Genomic DNA, 27,673 nt, shown 5'->3' on the forward strand with positions numbered 1-27,673 from the left:
GCCCCAGCGACTTGCTGGGTCCCAACCTTCTGTTGAGAGGATCCTAAGCTGGAGGCTGTGTGATGGGGGATCGGCTCGGGGAAACCTAGAACTAGAAGTTGTCCATGAGGCCTAGACAAACCATCGGGGATCCGGTCACCACACCATATGACAGGTATGCTCAAGCTATCAGTGGGTGACACTGATTGAACTAACTGGGAGAATTTGCTCAAATTGATATCACAAATCCCAAGTTTCCCGGCCTGTGGCAGAGGCCCTGAGTCAGGCCTGTGGCAGAGGTCTGTTTCCTCCCAGTGATCCGCAAGTGACGCTCCGGCTGCCAGGCCTGAGATAACCGCCTGTCTGGGGGCACTTTACCCACCCTGATTGGGGTGGCGACGTATTGAGCTATATCATTGCTGAGATCAGGCTTGCTCTCTCTTCATATCCAAGGCCTGATACTAAAGTTTTCTCTGTCTGGACACTTGCTCTTTATTCACACTCACAGAAATCACCCCTAGACCAAGTCAAAAAGGTAACTCAGTAAGCCGATCCCAAACTAATCAGCGGCTCCTTCGGGGGTGAGCGCTACAGTAAGATTGTTGTACTAAGTAACAAAGACACCACATCTCTGCAAGATCAACCGATATTTTCTGTACTTGCTGAAATCTAATCCAGGCACCACATCTAAGGACTGGCTGGCAAGCTTCTTCATCTTTTGGCTGGCAAACCGTCAACCCCCCGCAGGAGACAGATGGAAATAAGGTGATTGCCACTGTGGGAGATGGACAGGAATGTGGCGGTGATCAGAGGCCTCCTTGGCTTAGGAAGGAGGCAGATCAGGCAGACATGGATCTGGGCTGCAGCCCCTCACTTCCAGCCCTTCGCTTCTCCTCCAAGCTGAACAGGAAGTGGGTCCTGAATGAGACCCGTTTGGCTAGGAGTCCTAAGACTCCCTGGCCAATTGCTTCCTTATTGGCCGGGAGGAGAATCGGGAATACAATTGCGAATATTAATTCGCTATTGTCACACAAGTGGGTGGGTTCAGGGCCCTTTTAAGCCAATTAAAGCCTCGGGCTCTAATCATGTGGGTAAAAAATAATAAATCCCATAGAAATCTATGCGTCCAGTGACGGAAGAAAAAGTCCTGCTAGTCGCATCTTTTGTGCGGTGAAGGAGCTCCTCCACCGCTCCTGCCCATTGAAAGCAATGGGACACTGCGGCTATAACGCCGGCAAAGCACCTCTGCAGAGGCACTTTGCAGTGGTTTTTAACTCTTTTTCGGCCACTAGCGGGGGTAAAAGCGGCCAAATAGCGCCCGAATATCGCCCCGTACCAGTGTGAAAGGGGCCTTAGAGTCTACAAAAGACTTGAGACTGGGTTGGAAGTTCACCTTTCAGCAGGACAACAACCCTAAACATACAGCTAGAGCTACAATGGAACGGTTTACATCAAAACATATTTATGTGTTAGAATGGCCCAGTCAAATTCCAGACCTAAATTCAATCGAGAATCTGTGGCAAGACTTGAAAATTGCTGTTCACAGACGCTCTCCATCCAATCTGACAGAGCTTGAGCTATTTTGCAAAGAAGAATGGGAAAAAAATGGGGGGCATGACCGGATGTAAGCTGCAGCGGACGTGCTAGAGGAAAGCTCTGGAGCATCCTAGCCTAATCCTGCATCATCCGGCTATCTACAGGCCTGGTGAAATCGCCACACATCACATCTTCTCTGGCTCCATCCCAGGGCATATTTCCTGGCTGGCTGGTCCTCCAGTGCACTGCTGCCTGCGGCCTACCTCCTCCAGACCGTGACTGCCACATCCGCGACCACAGGAATCCCCCTGCCTCCCTCATCCTAGTGCCCGGCTGGTAGCACCCTCCCTGCGGTCATACACTCCAAAAGTCTCCGATAGAAGAGCGGCTGGAGTGGGGGCTGCTCCTGCCGCGTGTCCACGGACCACCGCCATCTTATCCCGGAGGCCTGAATCATCCATGGAGCATCGGAGTGGCGGTGGTGTTTGGCTGTTTACCCTGGTCCCATCTACTGCTACTAATCCTTGGACCCGGCTGGCTTGAGGGGGTGTTGGTGTGGGCAGCCTGAACCCGCAATCTGAAGGCCTGTGCTGGATTACTGCCCTGGTGAGTACCACTGCTCCCCTGTGACTGACTGGCTGCTGTGTGAGCAGTGTGACCCCCCTGTCTGATCATCACTGCAAGTTGCTGATAACCATCCACCTTGCTTCATCCTACCTATGTCTCCTACACAGGGGTGGGGGTGCAGTGGTGCGGGAGGCACAGTTCCCGGCCTGGTGGCATCACTACTCTTGCCCTCAGACTAATGGGTCCTAAGAACCGGGCCAAGAACTCATCCACACCAAGCCGCCCGCCTCCTGCACAGCTGGACGCTTCTCTTGTTGGGAGGTTCCAGGCCCTGCTGGCTGAACTGGCTATGTAACCTGAAGCTTTCCCAGGCACGGCTCTCTCTGCTCCCTCCTCCCAGGATAGCATTGCAGTGATCCTGGCCGCCATCGAACATAGCAAAACGTCCATGCTTGTGCGAATTGATCCCCTTGCAGAAGAATGTAATCTCATAAGAAACGACCTGGATAAGATCAGAGGTAGACAAATACTAATGAATAAAAATTCTGATGTGACACAAAATTACATAAATAATGAAAATCAACCACTATGTATCACTAAAAGAGGACAAATGACTGTGAATAAATGTGTACATATCAAAAGAAAATAAAAAATATATAAAAATAAAAAACAGCAGCCAATCCCAGACGACGTCAATATATGACGAAACGCGTAGGCGTGGCCTGCGTCCCGACATCACACTAATCCGAACGAACTGACCCAGGAAAGGAAAGCAACAGAGGATGCCGAGATCCCGTTTTTTAACCGCACATGGTGCATTTTACTGGGCCTGATTTTCTCCATCTACCTGTAAGTGCATTACTTTACTTTGACATTAAAACTGTTTTTCAAAGCTGCACTATGGGCCCCCCTTTCTTTTTGTATTTGAGCCATCCGCCTTGGTCGATAGGATCTGGTTTGAAGCAGCTCCAGCATACAGCTCATAGTCATTTGGGTGACTCTAAACATACCCGTGTTCAGTCTGACCGCCGTTGTGGTCAATATATCCGGTAAGGGGATTTATTTGTCACTCGGGTGTGCTCTTGGTGGAAGGTGGTGCCAGCTTCTTATTACCCTCTATCTGAAGACATCTTCTGCGGAACTCATTTTTTCAAGGAATGTTTTCTTTAGACACCTGGGAATATGTGGACTAACACTCCTTTTGAGCCATTTTCTTGCACATACTGTTTATCTGTATAAACTCACGGATAGTTTAAACTTATTTGTATTCACTTGAGATTTCTCATTTGTATTTGTTTTTTATTTTTATATATTTTTTCTTTTCTTTTGATATGTACACATTTCTTCACAGTCATTTGTCCTCTTTTAGTGATACATAGTGGTTGATTTTCATTATTTATGTAATTTTGTGTCACATCAGAATTTTTATTCATTAGTATTTGTTTGCGCTGTACCTCTCTTTTTTCTTATTCGTTCCAATATATGTATCTATATTTTTGGTACCATCAGCATTCTCACGGTTCTTTTTAGGTTTAGCGCAGTGTTTTTTTCTTTTTTATAGTAAGATCAGAGGTAGGCTGACTGAATCCAGAATTTCTGCCACTGAAGACCTTACAGCTGCCCACACCGACACCATAGCAGACTTGCAATGCACAGTACAATTGCTTGTCGCTAAATCCGATGATACAGAAAACAGAGCGAGGCGCAACAACAACCGAGTCCTAGGTCTCCCGGAGGGTGAGGACCGTCCGAGTTTGCGGAGGAGTTCTTTAGGAAACTGCTAGGCCTTGCAGATGTCTCCCTGACCTATGTTGTTGAGCGCGACCACCGTGTACCCATGGGCCGCGCTCTCCCTGGTGCAAATCCCGACCATTTCTGTTCCGCTTCCTTAACTTCTGGGATTGCGACAGGATTCTCTCCAAAGCTTCCAAACACCCCTCATTTCCATACGGCAACTCCTTGGTCCTTCTGTTCCCATATTTCTCGGCCGAGCTGCAGCGCAAGAGGAAATCCTTTAATGAGGTGCTTAAGCACCTTTGTGAAAAGGACATTAAATAAAGCATGTTGTATCCCAGCCGTCTCCCGGTCCCTCACAATGGCTCGGTCAGGTTCTTCGACTCCCCGGCTGACACGGATGATTGGCTGTAAAACCCTGCAGTAAGCAAGACCAGCTATCTCTCACTACAAGTTGCTTTAAGAAAGTTGCCCTGGAAATTCTATCTTTGTGGATCCACGCATTGAGTAGTTGTATATCCAGTCATCAGTCTTTTGTTACTCATTACCTACTTTGTTGCTGGTAGACTCCTATGTTTCTTGCGCAAGACATATCCGCTGTGTCGGGTGGGCAGCAGTCCTACTCCCTGTGGCTGATATTTTTGACCTTCGCCCAGATTATGGTCACTCCCTCGTTGGAGTGATTGAACATTAGAGATCCTCATAGTCCTGGACTAGACATATGTTTCTTCTAGATCCTTCTACCTTGTTAGACACTAACTCATTTGAAGTACCTAACCCCCCTAAGTTCCGCCTTTCTGAAGAGGCGTCAGCGGCACTACATTTCAGCTTTCTGGCATTCTTCAAGGAAGTATGACGTTTCATCTGTTACGGGTATTCAACTAACTGGCATAGTTGTTGGGGTTGCTGGTCAGTAGGGAGTTACTACCTTACTGTGTTCACTATGTTAATGTTCACTATGTTTATATAGTATGGTAACCAATCGCCTCAATTATTGTATATACTCATTCGCTGGTGTGCCTTAACTATGTCGCTTCCCTCGGGGGCGTTTGGGCTCAGAGGTGTGGTGGCTCCCGGGGTGGGGGGGGGGTTCCCTTTTCCACCAAATGGTGGTTCTGGACTCTCCCCATACCCTGGGGTCTCCAGTGCCCATTTTGCTACCTTCATCAAATACACTGCAAAAAAAAAATTAAAGAAACACTTTTTAATCAGAACTCCTGGCATATTGATCTGGTCAGTTAAGTAGCAGAGGAGGAGGGGTGTATACAGAGTGGGATGTTAATAAGTTTCAGCTGCTTTGCTGTTAATTAAAATTAACAACAGGTGCACTTGATGGGCAACAATGAGACAACCTCCAAACCAGGAATGTGTTTCAGGTGGAGGTGTCTGACATTTTTTTTCCCTACTCATCTTTTGACTGTTTTTCACTACTGGTATCGCAAGGGTAGCATTGGTCTACTGGTAGCATGAGGCGATACTTGGACCCTATAAAGGTTGCACAGGCAGTCCAACTCCTCCAGGATGGCACATCAATACGTATCATTGCCAGAAGGTTTGCTGTGTCTTCCAGCACAGTCTCAAGAGCATGGAGGAGATTCCAGGAGACAGGCAGTTACTCTAGGAGAGCTGGACAGAGTCATAGAAGGTCGTTAACCCATCAGCAGGACCGGTATCTGCTCCTTTGTGCAAGGAGGACCAGGATGAGCACTGCCAGAACCCTACAAAATTACCTCCAGCAGGCGACTGGGGTGAATGTCTCTGACCAAATAAGAAACAGACTTCATGGGGGTGGCCTGAGGGCCCGACGTCCTCAAGTGTGCTCTGCTCACTGCCGGACACTGTGGGGCTCGATTGGCATTTTCCATTGAACACCAGAATTGGCAGGTCCGCCACTGGTGCCCCATGCTTTTCACAGATGAGAGCAGGTTCACCCTGAGCATTTGTGATTGATGTGAAAGGGTCTGGAGAAGCCACAGAGAACTTTATGCTGCCTGTAACATTATTCAGCATGACCGATGTGTTGGGGGTGGGTCAGTGATGGTCTGGGGAGGCATATCTATGGAGGGACGCACAGACCTCTACAGGCTACACAATGGCACCCTGACTGCCATTAGGTATCGGGATGAAATCCTTGGACCCATTGTCAGACCCTACGCTGGTGCAGTGGGTCCTGGGTTACTCCTGGTGCATGACAATGCCCGGCCTCATGTGGCGAGAGCATGCAGCCAGTTCCGGGAGGATTAAGAAATTGATACCATTGAATGGCCCCCACGCTCACCTGACCTAAATCCAAAAGAACCTCTGGAATATTATGTTTTTCGGTCCATCCGGTGCCTCCAGGTTGCACCTCTGTCTGTTCAGGAGCTCAGTGATGCTCTGGTCCAGATCTGGGAGGAAATACCACAGGACACCATCCGTCATCTCATTAGGAGCATGTTCTGATGTTGTCAGGCATGCATACAAGCACTTGGGGGCCATACAAACTACTGAGGACTATTTTGAGTTGTTGCAATTAAATTTCAGCAAAATGGACTAGCTTGCTGCATAATTTTTTCACTTTGATTATCGTGGTGTCTTTGAATTTAGCCCTCTGTAGGTGGATAATTTTCATTTCCATCAAATGATGTGCCATCCTTTCATTTCTAACACATTACCCAGTCCATATCAGTATAGATATCCAGCATGAGTTTTTTGCCCGTTGAGATCTGATATGTTTTCAAAGTGTTCCTTTAATTAACATTTTTTGAGCAGTGTACATGTCCCTATGGAGAGTAAATGAATCTCCTGGAATATAGGAGGTTTAAACAACAAATTTAAGAGATCCCGAATGTTTAAATTCCTTAACACTCAAACCCCATATCCTCTTTTTGCAGGAGACCCACCTCCTGGGGAACAAAATCTTGTCACTCCGCAGAGCCTGGGTGTAACAGGCCTTTCACGCCACTTATTCCAGTTATGCCAGGGGGGTCGCCATCCTCCTAAACAAATCTCTTTGATACATGTGTCCTCAGATCATAGGGGCAGATACATTATTTTAGTTCTGGAGATTGGTGCAATGAAGTATGCATTTGTCAATGTATATGTCCCTCCGCCTTTTTCTCCGGGCATACTGTACACTATCCAGGAGAAACTGGCACCCCTGCAGCTCACTAGAGTTGTATGGGCTGGGGACTTTAATTCTGTCCTACAAGCCGACTTAGACTCCTCCAATCCTCAGCAACTATCCTGTGTAGAACTAGGGTCCTGGGCTTTCCTTTGATGGAAATCTGGAGAAATAAGTACCCTTTAGATCGCATTTACTCACACTACTCAGCTTCACATAAATCAGGCTCCGGGATTGACCTAGCATTTAGCTCTAGGCTAATGCCGTCTTCCATACGGGCAGTCTCCTACTTGCCGTCTGGCATTTCGGACCACTCCCCGGTGGAGATTATGGTAAAGGTAGGAGGTAGATCCTTGGGTTGTTGGCGCCTAGACTCTAAATGGCTACATAATGACAAGGTACAGGAGCTGCTAAGGGACTCAGACACACAATACTGGGAGGTGAATGAATCATCAGCATCCCCCATATGGTGTGGGATGCCTATAAAGCAGGGCTGTGGAGTCGGAGTCGGGGGAAATTTTGGGTACCTGGAGTCGGAGTCGGCAAACAATACACCGACTCCGACTCCTACTAAATTTAGCTTGGAATAAAAAAAAAAAAGCAAGTTTAAAAGTCCCAATTCACAAAAAGTTATAATTAATGACTTCTCTACTGTAAGAATAAAGACCAATGCATGCAGTGCCTCACGTAACCGCAAAAAGAACACGTTAAGTGACCGTGAAGAAGCATGCTTTTCATGTGCTTCACTATATGGCACGCAACGCACAATTAGGAGCTGCAATACTTATACATTCCATAGTGTTGTGTTCTGCTTTTACAGGGAACGCATGTTAGAGAACCAGTAAGTGTCCAAATAAAAAAATTCCAACAGGAGTTTTATAAAGCACTAAAAGAAGTTGAAAAGTATGATCTCTCATCAAAACTTACTGTTGAAGAAGCCATCCTTGTTTATCCAGAGATCGTTAGTGATGTGGCCAGAATAGTTACTGCAATGCCACCCACCACCAAGTCAGTGTCGAAAGATTATTTTCAGCCCAAAATATAATAAAGTCTGACTTAAGAGCCTCTATGAAAGAGGATCTGGCAGAGGCAATTCTCTTCCTTAGAACTCTACATTGAATTGATTTGCATTTGCTAAGCCTATAACTACATTTCAAGATTAATATAAACCATTTCTAGGTTTTACAGATTTTGTTTTTGGTTCATTATAGATAAGCTTTGTTTTTGTTCTAAAACAACCAAATAATGTGGTATGTATTTTTGAACTGGTAAAAATCCTGTTCCTGATGTTTATGCCTGCTGCTACTATCCAGCCACTTGATTGTTTTCATTGTGTTTGTCTTTTGCTTAAACTGTGCAATACAGTAGACTGTTGGCTTCCCAGCCAGTAGTCCTGTGGTAGGTTGCGTTTCTTTCCCTCAAGGAATGTATAAAATACATTCGCATATTAATACAGAGGAGTCGGAGTCGGAAGTACATAAAACTGAGGAGTCGGAACATTTATCTACCGACTCCACAGCCCTGCTATAAAGCATTTACCCGAAGTCCGTATATATCAGCCATCAAAACTGCAAGGGTTGAATATAACTCCCAGCTGACCTTACTCTAACAGGCTGATTTAGAGGTAGCTTCTGAATTTGTGTCCTTACCTACTGGAGACAATTACTCCGCTTTGGTGCACGCCCGCAGAGACCTAAAAATGTATCTCACGTCCCTCACCCATGCGGAGGCCGCTCTTCAGGCGGGTAGGCTGTTTGAGTCTGGGGACAAGAATGGCAAGCTACTGGCCAATTGAGTTGCAGACTCCCGGCATCTGACGGTGGTCTCTGAGCTGCCTCTGGGATCCTGGTCCTGCTTGATATATAGAAAAGTATTCGATTCGGTGTCATGTCCGCAGTACTGGAGGTAATGGGCTTTGGTCGACGTATTCCGTAACTGGATTGAAATTCTGTACAGAGCTCCCCTGGCACAAATACAATTGGGAGATGAACTGTCTGATGTGTTTCTCATTAGAAGGGGGACTAGACAGGGGTGCCCGTTATCCCCGGCGCTATTTGCGCTAATGATGGAGCCAATAGCTCAGGCCATACGTGACTCTGCCCATATTAAAGGAATTAAGGTAGGTACCATTAGTGAAAAAGTGGCGTTATACGCCGACGATATGTGCTCTTTTTAGGAGGCCCTGGCACTGCTTTCCATATACTCTTAATTGTCAGGACTGAAGGTCAATTGGGATCCCTCATCCTGCCCATAGATCGAGAGGTGGAGGTCAAAAACGATTCAGATTTACCCCTACGATGGACCTCTTCAGCTAAATACTTAGGGATAGTGCTATCCTCCACGGCAAAAGACTATATTATCCTGAATCTGCTACTACTCTTGACTTTAACGAAGCACTGTTTATCGGCGCAGTCCCACCTTCCCCTCTCCTTCGTGGGCAGGATTAATCTTATTAAAATGAAGTTTCTCCCTTCTATTCTGTATGTCCTTCGCCATGCCCCAGTATGGATCTCTAGGAGATACTTCAGGCAATTTGAATCTGTAATGACCTCATTCTTGTGGGGATCGCAAAGACCTAGGTTTCGGCTGATGATACTGCAAAGACCTTGGACTGAGGGTGGACTGGCGTGCCCAAATGTATTTACTTACTACCTTGCTGCTTTACTTACTCAACTGGTTGGTGGTAGTCAAGACCAATGCTCGGCTCTTATGAAGCACTCCGTAATATACTATATAGAGGCCAGTCAGCCCCATTCCCAATTACTCAGTCTATGAGAGCAGTCATAAAGGCATGGCAACTTCAACACCAAGAGTCCTTACATACTTTTTCACCTCATACACCGCTGTGACTTAACCCTTCCCTTAAGCAATTCTCATTGGGGCATATCCTCAAAAAACGGGCTTAACTTAAATATTCCGATTTAAGTTACACCGCCGCAAAATTTCTACCTAAGTGCCCGATCCACAAAGCACTTACCTAGAAATTTTGAGTGGAGTAACTTAAATCGGGCCGGCGCAAGGCGTTCCTCATCATCAGGGGGCGAATCCCATTTAAATGAGGCGCGCTCCCGCACCGGCCGTACTGCGCATGCTCGTGACGTCATTTTCCCGACGGGCATAGCGCGAAATTACGTTACGTCAGGCTTTGTGGATCGCGACGGGTCAATAAAGTTGCATCGGGAAAAAAAAAAAGATACGGCGGCAAAAAAAAAATCGAAATAAAAAAAAAAAGCGCGGCGCGAGGAAGAAGGGTCTGCTTTTACATGGTGTAAACAGTTTACACTTTGTAAAAGCAGCCCTAATTTTGCACTTGCAAACTAAAACTTACGGCGACAAAACATAGCGTAATAGCTTCGTGGATCGCCGTAAGTCCTAATTTGCATACCCGAAGCGGCATTTCGACGCAAAATGCCCCCAGCGGCGGATGCAGTACTGCATCCTAAGATCCGGCAGTGTAATTCAATTACACCTGTCGGATCTTCGTCCTAACTATGGGAAACTGATTCTGTGTTTCATAGTTAGGACAAGGGATACGATGGAGTAACAGCAGTTACTCCGTCGTATCCCTTTTGAGGATCTGGCCCATTGTTCCCTGACCCTGTTGTGTGGGCCTCTAAGGGGATTAAATACCTCAGCCAAATCTGTGAAGGGGGTGTGCTCCTGACCTTTGACATCCTTAAAACCAAATATACCCTCCCTAACCCGTATTTGTTTAGATATCTCCAGCTCCAACATGCCTCCCAGATGCAATTTGGTAACCAGTCTGTCACCATCGCTCAGTCCAAAATTGAACCCCTCCTACGTGCAGACATACTAGTGAAACCACCATATACAAGACCCTGCAACCTTTATACACGACGGCTTAGATAGGCTCCCGTCGTGCTGGCATGCAGATGTCCCAGAACTAGATACAGAGGACTGGGAAGACATATGGGACTATCCCATGCATATCCTGGTTTCAGCTAGAGATAGGCTAATACAGTTTAATATTCTCCACAGAATTTATCTAATGCCCCGGAGGTTGCATAGGATTTACCCCTCCCACCCCTCGCAATGCTGGCGATGCACAGCAGATTCTGCCACCTTCCTACATGTTTATACCAGTGCCCTGGTATAAAGCTCTTTCTCAATGTATCTGCAAGGTCACTACTGTAGCAGTGCCACTATCAATAGTGTCTTAGGATTAGTTAATTTACTAGCTACCTCCAGGGCAATGAGATCACTAGTAGGTATATTATTGTTTTATGCACGCAAGTCCATATTCCTTAAATGGAAATCTCCCCAGGCACCTACCTTCTCCAAGGTATGGGACATTTGGACAGAGTCCAGGGACACTGTCAAGTCATCGGCAATGCCTCCATAGTCTGTACTGTTTTGCTCTGAGTATTCCTCTTGCTGAATTTTGTACGCGGAGGAACCACCCTCAGATGTCTACCTCGCACATTCCAGCTACGATGTACGAAGTCATCATAGGCCTTGGTTACCATATACCTTGTGTTAATAGGTTATAATTGTGTGTGCGTTTTTGTTTTTAATTCAAGCCTGGGTATGCCTGATAAGCTTTTAAAGATAATATTACATCAACAAAGCCTAATAAAAAAAGAATGGGCAAAAATGTCACTCTCTAGATGTGCAAAGCTGGTAGGGACATACCCAAAAATACTTACAGCTGTAATTGCAGCAAAAGGTGGTTCTACAAAGTATTGACTCGGGAATTGAATACAAATGCATGCCACACTTTTCAGATATTTATTTGGAAAACCATATCATTTTCCTTCCACTTCACAATTATGTGACACTTAGTGTTGGTCTATCACATAAAAATCCAAATAAAATACATTTACGTTTTTGGTTGTAACATGACAAAATGTCAAGGGGTATGAATACTTTTTCAAGGCACTGTAAATAAATGTATTATTCAAACAACAAAAGTGTTTCTATTCTTAGGCCTCATGTACACTGCTGCTGGTAAACTAATGTTTAGGAGCAGTTGGGCATTTTTTTCAACTGCTCCTGAACCCTCCTCTTTGTTATCTTAGTACATGTACACTGGTTTGTTTATAGTCGTTTCTAGGCAGTTGTGTTTAGAGGCTTTTTCTTGAACCCAAAAAAATGCATTCAGAAGCTGTGTTTAGAGGCAGTTGAAGTGCCAAACGCAGCAACTCGCGTTTATCAGTGTTTCGATTACAGACGTTTTTCATTTTAACAAAACATTTTTTTTTCCAAATGCTTCTAGACGCAAACGCGGCATGTAAACGTGGCTAAATCGTTCAGGAGCAGTTGAACAACATCCAGTGTACATGAAGCCTTAATTGTTTTCATTAGCATAAAGCAGTGATCTCCAAACTGCAGCCCTTTGCTTGCATTTATCTGTCTGTTCAGAATGTGCCTCATTAGGCCTTATGTACACTGCTGCTGGTAAACGGACGTCTAGGAGCAGTTGGGCATTTTTTTACAACTGCTCCTGAACTCTCCTCTATGTTATTTTATCTGTCCATATACACAAGGTCGTTTATAGTTGTTTCTGGGCAGTAGAGTTTAGAGGCTTTTTTTGGAAAGCAAACAAATGAGTTCAGATGCTGAGTTTAGAGGCATTTCAAGCTCTAAACACGTCTAAACGCAGTAACCTGCGTTTAACCGCGGTTCGTTTACAGCCGTTTTTGCCAATTTAGGCCCCATGCACATGAGACGCTGGTAAATGCGTGTTCAGAGGCAGTTGGACAGCTTTTTCAACTGCCCCTGAACACATTCAATGTTATCCTATGTGTCCATGCACACAGCCTCGTTTATTGCCGTTTTTAGGCAGTTGCGTTTAACCTCGTTTTTCCAGAAGCAAAAAAATGGGTTCAGACGCAAAAGTTTTTGCGTTTCAGATGCAAAACGCGGTACCGGCATTTTGCCATGATTTCGTTTATAGGCTTTTTTAAATGTGACCTATTTTTTTACATTAGAAATCTCAAAAATTATGGCAAATGATGAAAAAACATTAAAAAAACATAAAAAAAATGTAATTGCTTGCATTGCATTGTGGCAGGTGACATGGCCAGATGACGTGGCCAGTGGACAATCCACAACTTGTGGCCAGGTGATGTAGCAGGTGACGTGGCCAGGTGATGTGGCAAGTGGACAATCCACAACTTGTGGCAGGTGACGTGGCCAGGTGACATGGCCTGGTGACGTGGCAAGTGGACAATCCACAACTTGTGGCAGGTGACGTGGCAAGTTGACATGGCCAGGTGATGTGGCAAGTGGACAATCGGCAACTTGTGGCAGGTGACGTGGCCAGGTGACATGGCCTGGTGACGTGGCAAGTGGACAATCCACAACTTGTGGCAGGTGACGTGGCCAGGTGACATGGCAGGTGACGTGGCCAGTGGACAATTCACAACTTGTGGCAGGTGACGTGGCAAGTGGACAATCCGCAGCTTGTGGCAAGTGACACGCTAAATACAAGTACACTTCTGCTCTCTCAGCTGCTACTCACTCTGGTCTCACAAAATGGCTGAAATGGTTAAATAATTCTGTTTTTTGAGCTTAGAGAGGGTCTTATGGTGTTTCCTAACTAAACGCTTATAAACGCAAACGCGGCAAAACAGGCGTTTTTAAACACTGGTTTTAGCCTTTAAAAATGTGTGTTTAGCAGAGTTTGCACCGGCGTCCCGTGTGCATGGGGCCTTAAATATATATATTTTTAGAAATGCTTTTAAACGCAGCAAAACTGACGTTTTGGCGTGGGTTACTATCTGTCAAGTTAAATCGTTCAGGAGAGGTTGTAAAAACATCCCGTGTACATGAAGTAGCCTTACTATTATTCTACACATATACACTGTGTTTGCGCCAGCAGTTAATGTACTAACAATGGGATACTATTACTCCCACCAACATCTGCCCCCCCCCCCCCCAAAGTCCAAAGGTCCTTTGTTTAGAAAGTTTGGAGACCTCTGGCAAAGAGTAAAAGAAATGCTGTTTGTTTTCACTTTCTTACACTGAAATGGAGAGATGGTGTTTGGTTGCAATGGGAAGCACAGTTATACTGTATATGAAAAAGCACCAATGTGTTCAAGTAGTTTGTGTTTTTAGTATTTATTTTTTACTAATGAAATGGTATGCGTGACCTGAGTTGTGAGTTTTTATTTTTATTTGCATTTCTTCTATGAACACCTTTTACTCCTGGCAACAAAAAGCAGCTTAAAAAGTGCTCCTAAAGTTACTTCTGGCAGGAAAAACTAGCCTAAAAAATGCTCCTAAAAGCAGTGTACTAAACCCATGTTTAGGCACTTATGTATTCCAATGGCAATAGTATTACTTTATTCTGGCCATTATAATGAATGCTCAAGCGCTGTTTCTGCCCAAAAGATCCTCTCCTTAATATGCTGGTGATGTTTTTTTTTGTTTCTGCCTGCAAACACTCCTCTTTTAATACGCCTATAAACTCCTATGTGGGTCTGGATACATAGGATAACAGATGTGCTTTTACAGGCAGAAAAGAAAAGCTGAACACCTGAAAAAGGTGTTTTTTTTAAGCCCTGTGTGCATGAGCCGTTACTGTTCTAATAAAGAGTAAAAGTGAAGAAAAATCACAAATTTGGGGTTTTCACTCAAGCAGCCATAACTCGTAACAAGAATAGAGTGGAAATCGACCACTGGGGACAATAGTCCTAGTGACAACCAGGACATTTCTCACTTTGGAGGTAACAATGGGACAGAAAATTAAAGGAAATCTCTGCAGTGGGACACAGATAACAAGGAGAAACTGGCAGGGGTTGTAACCCTCACTTACTCTATCCAAAATGGAAAAAAATTGCCTTCACTTATATTTTAATCCCATGCAGGCATACATTGTCTCTCATTAATCAATATATGGTATTGTAATATATATATATATTAAAAAAAAAAAAAACACACACACACATCTTAGGCCCCGTCCGCGGACCAGTTTCAGCAGACATGTTCGGTCGTGTGTAGGCCCCAGCGGACAGGATTCCAGCATACATTTGCCCGCCGGGCCTTTTTCCTTTGTTTTAAAAACAGCCCGCTGGAATCCTGTCCGCTCGGACATGTTCGGTCGTCTGTACAGACCTACCGTACATGTCCGAGCGGCCGACATCCCTCGCATGCGTCGAATGACTTTGACGCATGCGTGGAAGCATTGAACTGGCAGGGCTGCCGTCATCGTCGCGGCCACGCCCCGCGTATTGTTTACGCGCAGGTTTCTGTATGATGGTGAGTACAGCCACCATACAGAAATCCCCGGGCAGACATGTACGGTGAAAACGGTCCGGCGGACCGGTTTCATCGTACATGTTTGCTCGTCTGTACGAGGCATTAGAGGTTGTAGGATGCCTGAAATGGCATAAAGTCTCCTTTACTTTCCCAGACAAAAGTAAAGCAGAAGTAGGCAACTAATTGTTTTCAGATTTTCCAGGGGATCTTGTTGGTATATTGAAGATATTTGCAGATCTTACTGGGTACAACAATTTTATACACATTTTTAGCACAAAAAAAACAAAACAAATAAAATCAAATATCTATTGCTTGTCTGTCTGAATCTGCAATTCTCCATTGATTGACCCCGTATATGTTGTGTGCTCATCCTGGATGACATAACAAACATTGAATATAGAAACTGAAGAATAGTCTGAATATGCCTGAAAAACAGAGAAACATGCAGGAAATAATTATTTAAATGTCTGTTTGCAGTAATGATTTTGAAAGAACAAACAAGCTTTAGAAATTAAACAATTTTGTCTTAAAGTGGAACTTTACATAAAAATTCAAAGTGTGTGAACAGGCAAGTTTTTATTTTTTTCATTGCAGAAGGCAACATGGGGCATATTTATAAAGCTGTAAATGTGACTTTCGCCAAGCATTCACTGGTGGTGAATCACTGTTATTTAAAATACATGTAACTGACAGATTCATGAATATTTGGTAAAAGATATAACAAGTGCCCATTTTGTACACTCCGGTGGCCAGACCATTTTTGCAATTTTTCACTTATAGTTTTCAGTGAGTTTGAAAAACACCCCCAACCATATAATTTCTGAAAGCACATGACCAGTAGAATAAAAAGAAGGTGCTACAAATTTCTAAGGTCCCACGAAATTTGCGCAAATGTTTATCAAAACAGAATTTTTGCATAAAAATCCACAAAAATCATGATTAGCAGATAAATGCACAACAGATTTGACAACATTTCGACTAAATATAAAAGCTTAACCTGTATTGAGTTAATAAATAACAAATATTTGTAACTTTTAAATTGCACCTTTTTGCGAAATGGTGAACGTTGAACAGACGCAAAAAAGTGTACCGTAAATATCCAAAATTCCCCAAAAAACTGAAGGTTTTTATTTTTCCCTTACAGCTTTTAGAATGTGTGAAAGACCCCCAAAACCATTTATTTTCTGAAAACATATGACCTCTAGAATAAAGGTGCTACAGATTTTTTAGACCCCGAGGTATTTGTACAAATGTTTATCAAACCAATATATTCAAAAAAATACACTAAAACCATTATTATGCAGCCCTTTGGCATTTACTGTGAGGGGTCCTTAGGGCCTCTTCTGAAAGTAGTATGTGTTTTCCTTACCTAAATTTATACTCAAGCCAGTAAAAAAAATGTTGTTCACATTGGTGTTTTGGTTTATTTCCTTTACATTATTATTGTTTTTTATAATGGATCTTGTTGCAATAAATATCAAATGTGGGGCTATAAAGAGTACAAATGTGAAAGTACTGATTTCTTTAAAAAGGGGCTGTAAAAGCAGTGTTTGTCAGGTGTGTACTCACCGAGGCCGAGAGCGGTTCACCCTTGCGACTTGGCGCACTCCGCCCCCTGGAGATGAGACACAGGGAGGATGGCGCGAAGAGGCACTGGCTACCAGCAGGGAAGGTGGAACTTGCTAGAAGATCTGGTAGGGCTGAACTGTAGGAGCAAGGCAGGAGGGAGGTCACCAAGAGTAGGCCGAGGGTCAAACACAAGAGACAGGAAGTCAGTTCAATAAGTCCAAACAGCAGGTCAGGGGCTGAAGAAGATAGCAGATCCAAGGTGTAGGCAGAAGGTCAGGGGCTGGAGACAAGTAGCAAATCCGAGAAACAAGCCAGGGGTCAGGTCCAGTAAAGAAGAGCAGAGTAGTCAAGCCGATCCGGGTCACAACAAAGGCTCAGGTACAGGTAACGGGAAGTCAGGTATAACAGGAAGCGGACAACAAACCAGCAACCTTTCGTGGTGCCTGAGCTGTCTTATATAGGCCCGCCAGGATTCCTATTGGCACGCTCGTGCGCACGCTGTTCTACTGACCGGCGCACGCACATGTGCCGAAGCGCCGTTCCACTGCGCATGCACGCAGGACAGAGGCTGGCATTGCCAAGATTGTTTCTCTGACAGTTTGGGAGATATTTACCATATACGCTTGCGCCGACTTCATTATGCATGCGCACTGAAGAAAGGGCAAGATCGTGTCACGCGTCTCCGGACAGTCACAGAGCCGGACTCTCCGGCCCCAGGAGGAAGAGTGGTGAAGAGGCGTCCACCAGCCTGGACATCATGGGCTTTGTTTGCAGGCAAGTGGCGCATAATGGGCTAGTACAGTATGTGATTGCATACTAGCCCATTATGCTTTTACTTTGCAGGGCACAAAAGAGGAAGTAAAACCCATCAGGGTTTACTTCCTCTTTAATACCATGAAATCAAACTAATTCTTCTTTTTGAAATTACTCCAGGTATATGGAGAATAGCAGTTCAATATCTTCAGTTGTTCTCTAAGAAGATAAACCTTGAGTGGGTAAGTATGAAGCAATCTCAAATTTGCACATGAGGTATCTCTGGTATTTGCAGAAAAAAGTTAATAATAGGATAAGACAAATTCAGGATATGGAGTATCAGTATCTGGCGATTGCAAGAGATAAGATTTCGTCATCCAATCGTCGGCATCCGCAGGGGCATCAAAGAAAGAACCATTCCTTCATGTTGGACATGGAGACGGCTGGGATAAAGAATGCTGTAGTTGATATTTTTTTTATCCCTGAGCCTTTTACAGACATCATTGAAGGTTTTCCTCTTCCTCTGCAGCTCAGCTGAGAAATCAGGGAAAAGAAGAACAGAGGTGTTGTCGTATTTGAGTGTGGGGTGTTTGCGGGCTTCAGAAAGGATTCTGTCCCTGTCTCTGTAGTTGAGAAAGCGAACCAAGAAATGTCTGGGATTAGCCCCAGGGATGGCTCAGCCTGTGGGTACCTGGTGAGCTCTCTTGACCACATAAGTGGCGGGGGGTACATCTGTAAGATCCAGCAGGCTTTTAAAGAACTCCTCCGCAGACTCCACCAGGCGATTCCCCTCATCCCCCTCAGGGAACCCAGGACTCTAACATTATTGTGCCTCAGCCGATTTTCAGCATCATCAGATTTTGCGACAAGGGTCTGTACTGTGCTCTGCAACTCTGCTCTAGAGGTGACATGAGTGGCAGTGAGATCTTCAGTGGCGGATACTCTGGTCTCCGTTTAGGTCAACCTGCCTCTTATTTTGTCTAAGTCATTCCGTATAAGATAGCATTCTTCTGCCAGGTGATCTATGCGCACCAGCAGCGAGGTCCTGCTCTATTCAATCGCAGTCAGAATCGTAGCTGTGCTGTCTTGAGGCAGCGGGGCTGAGTCCGCGACCCCAGAACCTCCCTGGGATCCATTTCCAACTCAGCCAGCAAGGGCCTGGAGCCTCCTAACCAATACGGTTGCCAGGCCGTGTAGAGGAGGTCGGAGGCAGCTGAAGTGATCCAACAGATTTGTTAGATTGGGTATTCCTTTCCTTTTTTTTTTTTTTTTTTTTTTAAGACATCTGCAGGGGTTATGCACCAGGAGGAGATCCGATGCAGGAGAATAGACTATACCCTGTTAAAATATCCCCAGGATGTGCAGGAACAGTCAAGATGGCAGCTGTCACAAGGACCCAGGACTCTGCGTTCGGTGCTGTCAGGAAGTTTCAGTCAAGCGGCTCCTTATACTCTTATATTGGGATGAGAAGCTGGGCAAGGATTGCAGGCATGTGTGCCAGGATTCGGGGTGGATGGGGCCCAGAGCGGACCGGCAGGATGGAGGCTGGTAGACATGTGCACTGCCGAAAAGTTTGTTTGTTTTCGTTTCATTCTTTTTCTGCTTTTTTTCGGAAATTCTGCAAATTTCAAAGTTCGACATTCGGAATTTGGAAATTCGAAAATGCAATTTTTCATATTTTCATAAATTCGAAAATCCGGAAATTTAAAAATTCTGAAATTCTGGAATTAACCAATTTGTCAAAATTTGTTAAAAAACTAATTCGGAACTAAACGATTGCACATGTCTACTTCGGATACCAAAATACCAAGCAAGCTTGATAATGCAAAGTCTCTAGAACTTGGAGTCTGACTTGCTGTGGAACAAAAATGTTGTCCAGATGGCAAAAAAAATCTTGGTTTCTTAACCAGGATACCTTGTACATCGGGTAGAGGCTTGCTTGATCAAAGTCTTTAAGTCAGGCTAAATAAGCAAGAAATTCTGCATAGATAAGATTGTATTTGATTCTGCTGATTAGGGGGGTGTCATTTCCGAATTTCCGATTTTTAGAATTTACGCTTTTCGAATTTCCTAATTTCAAATTTCCAAAATTTCGATATTCTAAAATTGTAACTTTAAGAAATTAGAAATTTCCTAACTTTGGATTTTCGAATTTCAGCTTTTCGAATTGCAATTTTCAAAATTGTGATTTTTCTAATTTTCTAATTTCTGAATTTCCGATTTGCGAATTTTTGTGATCCGATGGTGTACTTGATTCAAAAAGCGTTTTTTGAAAAACAAACAATTTTCTAATCAATGATGGGAGAATCGTGCGAGAAATGTAATCGAAAAAAATGTGCATGTACAAGAAAAGAAAAACCAGAAAGAAAAGAAGATTCCCAGACACGAAAATTATTTTCTTTAGCAACATTGATTTCGAAATTCGACCAACCAAGCCTTCAATTTCACCTCATGTTGCTACAGATTTTTTTTTTAGTGTCGATTCGAAAATTGTTTGTTTTTCAAAAAACGCTTTTTGAATTTCCGATTTTCGTATTTCCTAACTTCGAATTTTGGCTTTTTGAATTTCCGATTTTCTAAATTTTCTAACTTTCTGGATTTTCAAATCGATTTTTCGAATTAACGCTTTTCGAATTTCCAAAATTGAAATTCTCGGAAATTCGAAATTTCAGAAATTCGCAAATACAAAAATCTGGAAATTTAAAAATTCAGAAATTTCAGAATGAACTAATTTGTCAAAATTCATTAAACTAATTTGGAACTAAACAAATTGGACATGTCTAGAGGCCGGTAAGATAGCCGTGGTTGCAAAGCCCCAGAAGCCCACAGTCAGTTCGGACAGGGAAGTTGAGCCAGGCAGACCCCCCACACAGCTGCAGCGGAGCGAGAAGGTGAATGATGAGTGAAGGCCTGAGTGTGTGCCAGGATCCGGACTGGAGCAGAGCACGGGGATGGAGGCCAGCAAGTTGGCGGCAGCTGCAAGGCCCCGGGCGCCCGCAGGCAGAACAAACAGGGAGGATCAGTGAGGTAGTCCCTTATACTGCGTTAGTGTGGCGGAGACTGTGGAGGAAGTTGACAGGTCTGTGTGTCGGTAACCGGGGCAGATGAGGCTCTGAACAGACCAGTGGGATGGAGGCAGGCAAAATGGTGGCTGGCGTGAGTGTGTGGAGTCTATGGCAGCCCGTAGTATGCAGCCGGTGGGCAGAATCGCTGCACTTTCACCACCTAAATCAAGACTGGATGGAGAGGGACTGGCAGGTGAGAAAACTTACTCTGAACAGGTAAGTAGGTGCACGCATGGCACAGGATTCTAGTTCAGGATTCCCGGAGCTCCTTTCCAACACGTCCGACCACTGCTCACATCCGGACACGTTCCACCCCGAAGTGTCCAGAGTACACTGGCAATCTCATTTAACATGTTTCCAGTCCCCAACAACACCCATTACATATTTGGTGATGCATAATATATTAAAATATTCTGTAGCATGTATGCAGGCTCGGACCATATCCTGGTTCATGCCTGCTGCTTCTGACTTCGTTCTGTAGCAATACATTCACTGAATATTATGTACAGCCCTCCTGGCAATGTCAGGGGCTGCATTTAAGAGCCCCTACATCAGGTCATTTTTTTTTTTTAACAATAAAAATTTTATTGAAGAAAAAAAAAGTACTGTATTTATTGGCTTATAACACTCACTTTTTTACCCTGAAAATAGAGGGTAAACTGTGCCTGCGTGTTATACGCAGGGGGCTATGGAAAGTTTTTTTCCTGAAACGTCCCTCTTAAAGTTAGGGTGCATTTTATACGCCGATAAATACGGTAATTACATAGTATAGAAATCATAGCATATATGATAGATTTTAAGCAGATCCACAAAGAACTGAGGACTTATCTTTACATCAGAAAAGCATTAGATAGTGTGGAACATTTGAGGGGGTAGACAGATGTTAACCACTAGGATGTTGGGGTTTCAACCCGCGTCTAACTGTATATTGATCAAAGTAACGAAACACCAGCCAAGGTGACCACATGTTGTGAAATTTATCAGTAGACTCCCTGGCATGGCTACCATTTCCTCCATATGATAGATTTCTTCTATCATTTGGAGCCATTCGGCAATCTGGGAATCAGAATTTGTGCAGAATTTAAAAGATGTCTGGTCAAAGACCTTTTGTAGCTTTTTATAGAGAAATTTGTGATATGTAGGATGCAGCAAGCAGTACAATTTTTGTTTCTGTAATACCTATTATAAGCTCCAGAAAGGGGCTAGTTGAGGGCAGCCTCACCAGATGTGTAACATGTCACCAAGGGATTGGTCACATCTCCAACAGGAATCCAAGGACAATGGGTACCACTTTTTTTATTTTGACTGGAGTGGCTTACCAGTGGGTTAATAATTTGTAAGAAATTTCCTATAATCTGGTACCGATCGAGCATTTATGAGCAAAGACTGAGGCTTGTTTCCATTGCTGGTCAGAGAAACTTATTCGCAGCTCTTTTTCCCATTGTGCTTGGGCTCTGTGGGGTTCGACGTGTCTTGCCCCTTGAAGCCAAGAATACACGAGTGAGGTAGATTTAGCCACCGGGTCACCCAATAGGCAGATGAATTAGAAAGGAGACATAGGGAGGCGTGGCTTAGGGTTTCATGAGAGTGGCTGCTTAGTCTCACAGCTCTGGCTCTATTCATCAATCCTGCAGGCATCCTGGCTCCGATTTTTTCCCAAAAGGCACCGATGTACTCCTAAGCACAGTGGGCACCCGATCCAGGCATGATGGTGAACAAATATGGGCCACCCGTGCCCCAATCCATGGCGGAGCAACTGGCCCGGTTCAGAAGGCAAAATGGCACTGATCCCTCAGCCATGCACGAGGCCGCACTGCAGCCAGCACCATCCTCAGCACAGATCTCTTCACAGGGGGTGAGTGACTCCATCCCTGCTGCCTTTCGCACCCAGGCAGCCCACTCAGCTACCCTAGACTCCCCAGTCTGTTCAAAGAACCCTGCTTCCCCAAGCCCCTCCATTACAGAACCTACACTGGCAGAAATCATGCTAGCCATAAAGGACTGTAAGACTTCTCTCACTGTCCAAATGGAGAGCATCCATATTGATTTCTCCCTCCTGAAGCAGGATGTACAGAACCTGCTGGACAGGACGGAGGAGGTGGAAGACCATGTTAGTTCCCTAGAAGACACAGTTCATCCTCTATCAGCAACCGTACGCATGGCCATGGATGAGCTGGGGACCCTCAGAGCTAAATTAGACAATTTGGAGAATCATTCCTGAAGGGACAAACTACGATTTGTGGGCTTCCCGGAACAATCGGAGGGGTCCCACTCTGAAAGATTCTTCTATATATGGCTGCGTGATGTGATTGGGGTAGAGGAACTCTCACATGCCTTTGAAATTGAGCGTGCACATCGCACCCCCCCCCCCCCCCCCCCCCCGAGATCACCGATTGCAAAAATACTTAACTTCTGTGACAAAGTTGCTATCCTGCGTCTTGCTAGAAAAAAAGGTCCCCATCTCCATATACCCCCGATTTCTCAGCAGACGTGCAACGTCAATGCATATCCTTTGCAGCGGTAAAAGACCATCTCCGCAATGAAGGCCTTCCCTATGCGATGCTGTTCCCTGCTAAGCTGAGGATCATCTATGAAGGCAAAGCTCACTTTTGCTCTTGTCCAAAGGAAGCTATGGCCTAGTTGGATTCACGGTTTGGGAAACAATCCAGACAAAGCCGCAATTAAACCCACAAGTCACAGGTCCTGAGCTTCTCCGTGCCCGGCATTCCTCCTACATGCTACCTACAAGCAAGATTCCCAGGGAATTTATTATGATGTCTGTTCCCCACTGAAGCTGGGCCTCATTGCGGCTATCCTTGCACTGCTTTTTCATTCCACCTTTTTCTATGCTGCAGTTACTTTTGCATTTCTGACAAATCTCAGAATCACTTCTGCCTGCAATGCCTTTTGATTTCCTTAAAGACTGCACCTGTTGTGCCTTATGTACTTGTCACTGTTTGTGCCTTATGTTCCAGATTTCTTCTAGATCCTGCAAGATGGACACTTATACTTCACCTGAGAGCCCTTGTGGAACTGCTACTTCCCCCATACCAGTAGGTGGCGGGGCCACAGGGCTTTTTATCCCCTCTCAAGACTATTGCTGAGGGGGGTACTTTTTTATTTAGGGATTCCATGCTCACATGTTCTAGCTGATAAGAAAGACTGGAATTTCAGGATTTTGGTTGTTATATGTGCTCCTATGAACATTTTCTATTTGCTGCTATTGCATTCCTACTATAGATGGCATTATAGCCCGTATTTGTGGTGTGCTACACCGTTTGATAATTTTTGCAACAATACTGTACTGACCAGGATTCCTTATGGCTGAAGTGTTAAAACTGAATTCATGGAATGTTAGGGGGTTGAACTCACCGCACAAGTGGTCCCTAATGTTCTCATATTTAAAGAAACAGAAGCCACATATCATTTGCCATAAGGAGACCCGGTGATGCGTTGAGGTCCCTTAAACGTCCCTGGCTGGCTACCCAATACCATGCCACGTATACTAATTACTCTCGGGGGTCTTGATTTTGCTGGCACAGTTCCTCCCGACTGAGATTTTGCTAGTGAAGACATTTCATTATACTTACCCTTCGTATAGTTTTTACACTGGTAAATATATATGTTCCTCCTCTGTTTTCCCCAGATATTCTTCCCCATCTGTCCCTAATGCTACTGTCCAGATCCCCGGGTCCCCTGCTCTTTGTTGGAGACTTTAATGCTGTACTAGACCCTACAGTGGACCGCTTGCGGGGTGGGGGCAGACCCTATCCCACATTTGTTGATTGGACCCAGGTATATAACCTCACTGAATTGTGGCGTTGGAAGCACCCAGATGATCAACAGTTTTCCTGTCACCCCGACTCCTTCCACACTATGTCTCGCATTGACCTGTCATTCGCTCCAGCACATGTACTCCCACTGGTTCATTCGGTTTCCTACTTGCCCAGGGGGATTTCGCATCACGCTCCTCTGTCGGTTGGTCTCCTCCTCCTGCCAAGAACAGGCCCTCGAGTCTGGAGATTGAACTCCCACTGGCTCGAGGATGAGATCATGCAGAACGAGTGCCAAAAGGGCATGACCGAATACTGGTGTGTGAATCAGGGCACCTCTCCTTTTATTGTGACCTCTACACCTCCAGAGCTGATTACTCGAAAACACAACTTGATGACTACCTGAACCAAATACCATTCTCCCGTTTGACAGACCAGACCCAGGGGGAATTAGATGAGCCACTTTCTGTGGAAGAACTTTCCCTTGCGATTTCACAGATGCCGGCTCATAAAACACCAGGTTTGGACGGCTGAGTGGTATAAGCAATTTCAGCACCTCCTTAGCCCTATTTTACTTAAAACTTACAATGCGGCCTTGAAGGATGGGGTACTCCCTCCCTCTGATCATTCTAATACTTAAACCTCGAAAAGATCCTTTGAAATATAACTCCTATCAGCCGATATTTCTTATTTATGTGGATGTCAAAATTTTGGCCAAGGTGCTGGGCAACCGTCTAAACAAGGTGATTGCTAAGTTGGTGGGGAGTGATCAGGGGGGATTTATACCGGGTCGCTCAACCAGGATGAACATCCGTAGACCGTTCAACAACCTGATATATCCACCTGACTGTCCGCCCACTCGGGTTATTGCCTCCCTGGACACCTGTAAGGCTTTTGACAGTGTGGAATGGCCATATCTGTTTTGCGTCTTACAACTGTATAGCTTTGGCCCCCGGCTGATAGCCTGGATACGGCTCCTCTATACTTTGCCACTAGCCCGTATTCGCAGGTTAATGAGACCTTCCAGATCACCAGGGGGAACCAGACAGGGCTGTCTTCTATCACCTCTCCTATTTACTCTGGCCATGGAGCCCCTTGCTATTCGGATACGTAGCTCCCTATTAATTAGAGGACTGCCCATAAATGGCATAGAGGAACGGATTTCTCTCTATGCGGACGATACGCTGGTTTACTTAGCGGACCCTCAGGACTCACTCACCAATTTGTTAACTATAATTACTACGTTTGGTGACTTCTCCGGATTCCAAGTGAATTGGGACAAGTCAATCCTCTTTCCCAAACCCTTACTTCACAGATCCATTCGGACTCTAGATTACAAATAGCCACTTCTTTTTTTTAGGTACCTGGGACTTGTGTTTCAACTGCCACTGTCCCTCTATATTGCCAATAACCTGGGCCCACTACTGCTTCAACGACCCAAACCAAATAATGGAGGGACTTACCCCTGGACCTGATGGGACGAGCCGATGTCCTCAAGATGATATACCTGCCTAAACTGGGTACCATTTATTTTAAGTTGAGCTTGTGGGTTTTGGTATAAGGCCGATATCCAAGACAACATGTGCGTCTCCATACCTATGTGTTTACAAGTGGCAAGCAAGTATTCCCATGCCACTGGATCGAAGGCCTTCTCACAGTAGGTTGACAGGAGGAGACCTTTGTTGTTTTTCTTCATAAGCACAATTAATTAGTTTAAGGGCCTTTACAACATTATCATGAGTTTCCAGCCCTGGCATAAACCACACGTGCTCTGGACCAATGAGTTTAGGTCTACATCATGTACGTTGACTGCCACCACTCTAACTTGATACATTTCCCCCAAGTTACATGTTTACTATTTCATTACCCATGTCATAGATGCAATATGAAGAATTAGAAAAAAAAATAACAAAAAGAAAAACTCACTAATTAGTCTTTGCGCTCCATGCTTGTGCATCATTTTCCCGTTTTCCATGTATTCCAGCCCATTCGTTAGATTTATAATACGCTGCAAAGAACAAAAACAAAAAATTACACAGCCAGTTAATTGTTTAAAAACAATAGACCAGGCATGCATTTAAGACTTCACCTTCACCTAATTTTTCTAATGATCCATAGTCTTCATCTCAACATTTCTACACAATTATGGTACATAGATATACGTGGGCTGCAATTTCTAGCCTTCATCTGAAAATGCTAGACTGCCGGAGCTAGTAGGATTTTTGTATTCTAATATGCCCCACTGCATTTAGAATGAAGCTCCAGCAAAACTATTTGTTAGATTTGCAGCCAATGTGTTTTGAAGGGTTAAAGCAATAGTCTCCCTTCATGAGGATTTAAGCCTCGTACATACGGTCCGAAAATCAGAAGGGAATTTTCGTTTGACAGGCTGTTGTCGAAATTCTTACCGTTAGTACGCTCCTTTAGACAACTGTTTTCCAATTTTCAGCCAACAAATGTTGGAAGACGGGCTAGTAAATTTTTGGCGACTGACGGCTCCACGTCTGATTTTCGGGTTGGTCAGTACACAAATCCGTCACACAAAAGTCTAAACTACAAATACGCATGCTCGGAATCAAGGAACGACTATTCGTTATCTAGAATTAACATTTGTAATACGGCAATTGACGAAATGTCAAGATTCCCATCTTCTTTAACCACCCAGCCTCTTTCTGAGATTTGGTGTTTACAAGTTAGAAAAAAAAAAAATTTTTGCTAGAAAATTACTTTAAACCCCCAAACATTATATATTTTTTTCCTAACACCCTAGAGAATAAAATGGCGGTTGTTGCAATACTTTTTGTCACACCGTATTTTCGCAGCGGTCTTTTGGAATTAAAAAATAAGATAACAGTAAAAGTTAGCCCAATTTTTTTTTAGATTGTGAAAGATAATGTTACACCGAGTAAATTGATACCCAATATGTCACGCTTCAAAGTTGCACCTGCTCGTGGAATGGCGGCAAACTTTTACCCTTAAAAACCTACATCGGCGACATTTAAAAAAATTCTACAGGTTGCATGTTTTGAGATACAGAGGAGGTCTAGGGCTAGAATTATTGCTCTCGCTCCAACGATTGCAGCGGTACCTCACGTGTGGTTTGAACACCATTTTCATATGTGGGCGCTACTGCACGTGAGCTCGTCTGGACGGGACGCTTTAAAAAAAAAAAAAAACAATTCTTATTTATTTTACTTACATTTAAAAAAATATATATATATTTTGGGTCACTTTTATTCCTATTACAAGGAATGTAAACATGCCTTGTAATAGAAAAAAAGCATGACAGGTTCTCTTAAATATGAGATCTGGGGTCAAAAAGACCTCAGATATCATATTTAGACTAAAATGCAATAAAAAGGGGGGGGCGT

The 27,673-nt window shown here is 44.4% G+C and overlaps 1 protein-coding gene across 4 annotated transcripts in view; it reads right to left on the reverse strand.

Moving 5' to 3' along the window:
- Nucleotides 1–15,348: 15,348 nt before the first annotated feature.
- The window catches only part of CEBPZOS (CEBPZ opposite strand), a 42,084-nt gene continuing 29,759 nt past the window's right edge, over nucleotides 15,349–27,673 (reverse strand). For 3 of the 4 annotated variants that reach the window (XM_040350792.1, XM_040350794.1, XM_040350795.1), the window contains exons 4-5: nucleotides 26,229–26,310; nucleotides 15,349–15,567 (exon numbers count right to left, since the gene is read on the reverse strand). In XM_040350792.1, coding sequence (XP_040206726.1) covers nucleotide 15,567; nucleotides 26,229–26,310 — 83 coding nt within the window. In that variant the 3' untranslated portion in view covers nucleotides 15,349–15,566. Of the gene's footprint in view, nucleotides 15,568–26,227; nucleotides 26,311–27,673 lie in introns of those variants that run through there. The other variant, XM_040350793.1, reaches the window with a different exon arrangement.

The sequence above is a fragment of the Rana temporaria genome, chromosome 4 (genome assembly GCF_905171775.1).
Source record: "Rana temporaria chromosome 4, aRanTem1.1, whole genome shotgun sequence".
Classification (NCBI taxonomy): domain Eukaryota; kingdom Metazoa; phylum Chordata; class Amphibia; order Anura; family Ranidae; genus Rana; species Rana temporaria.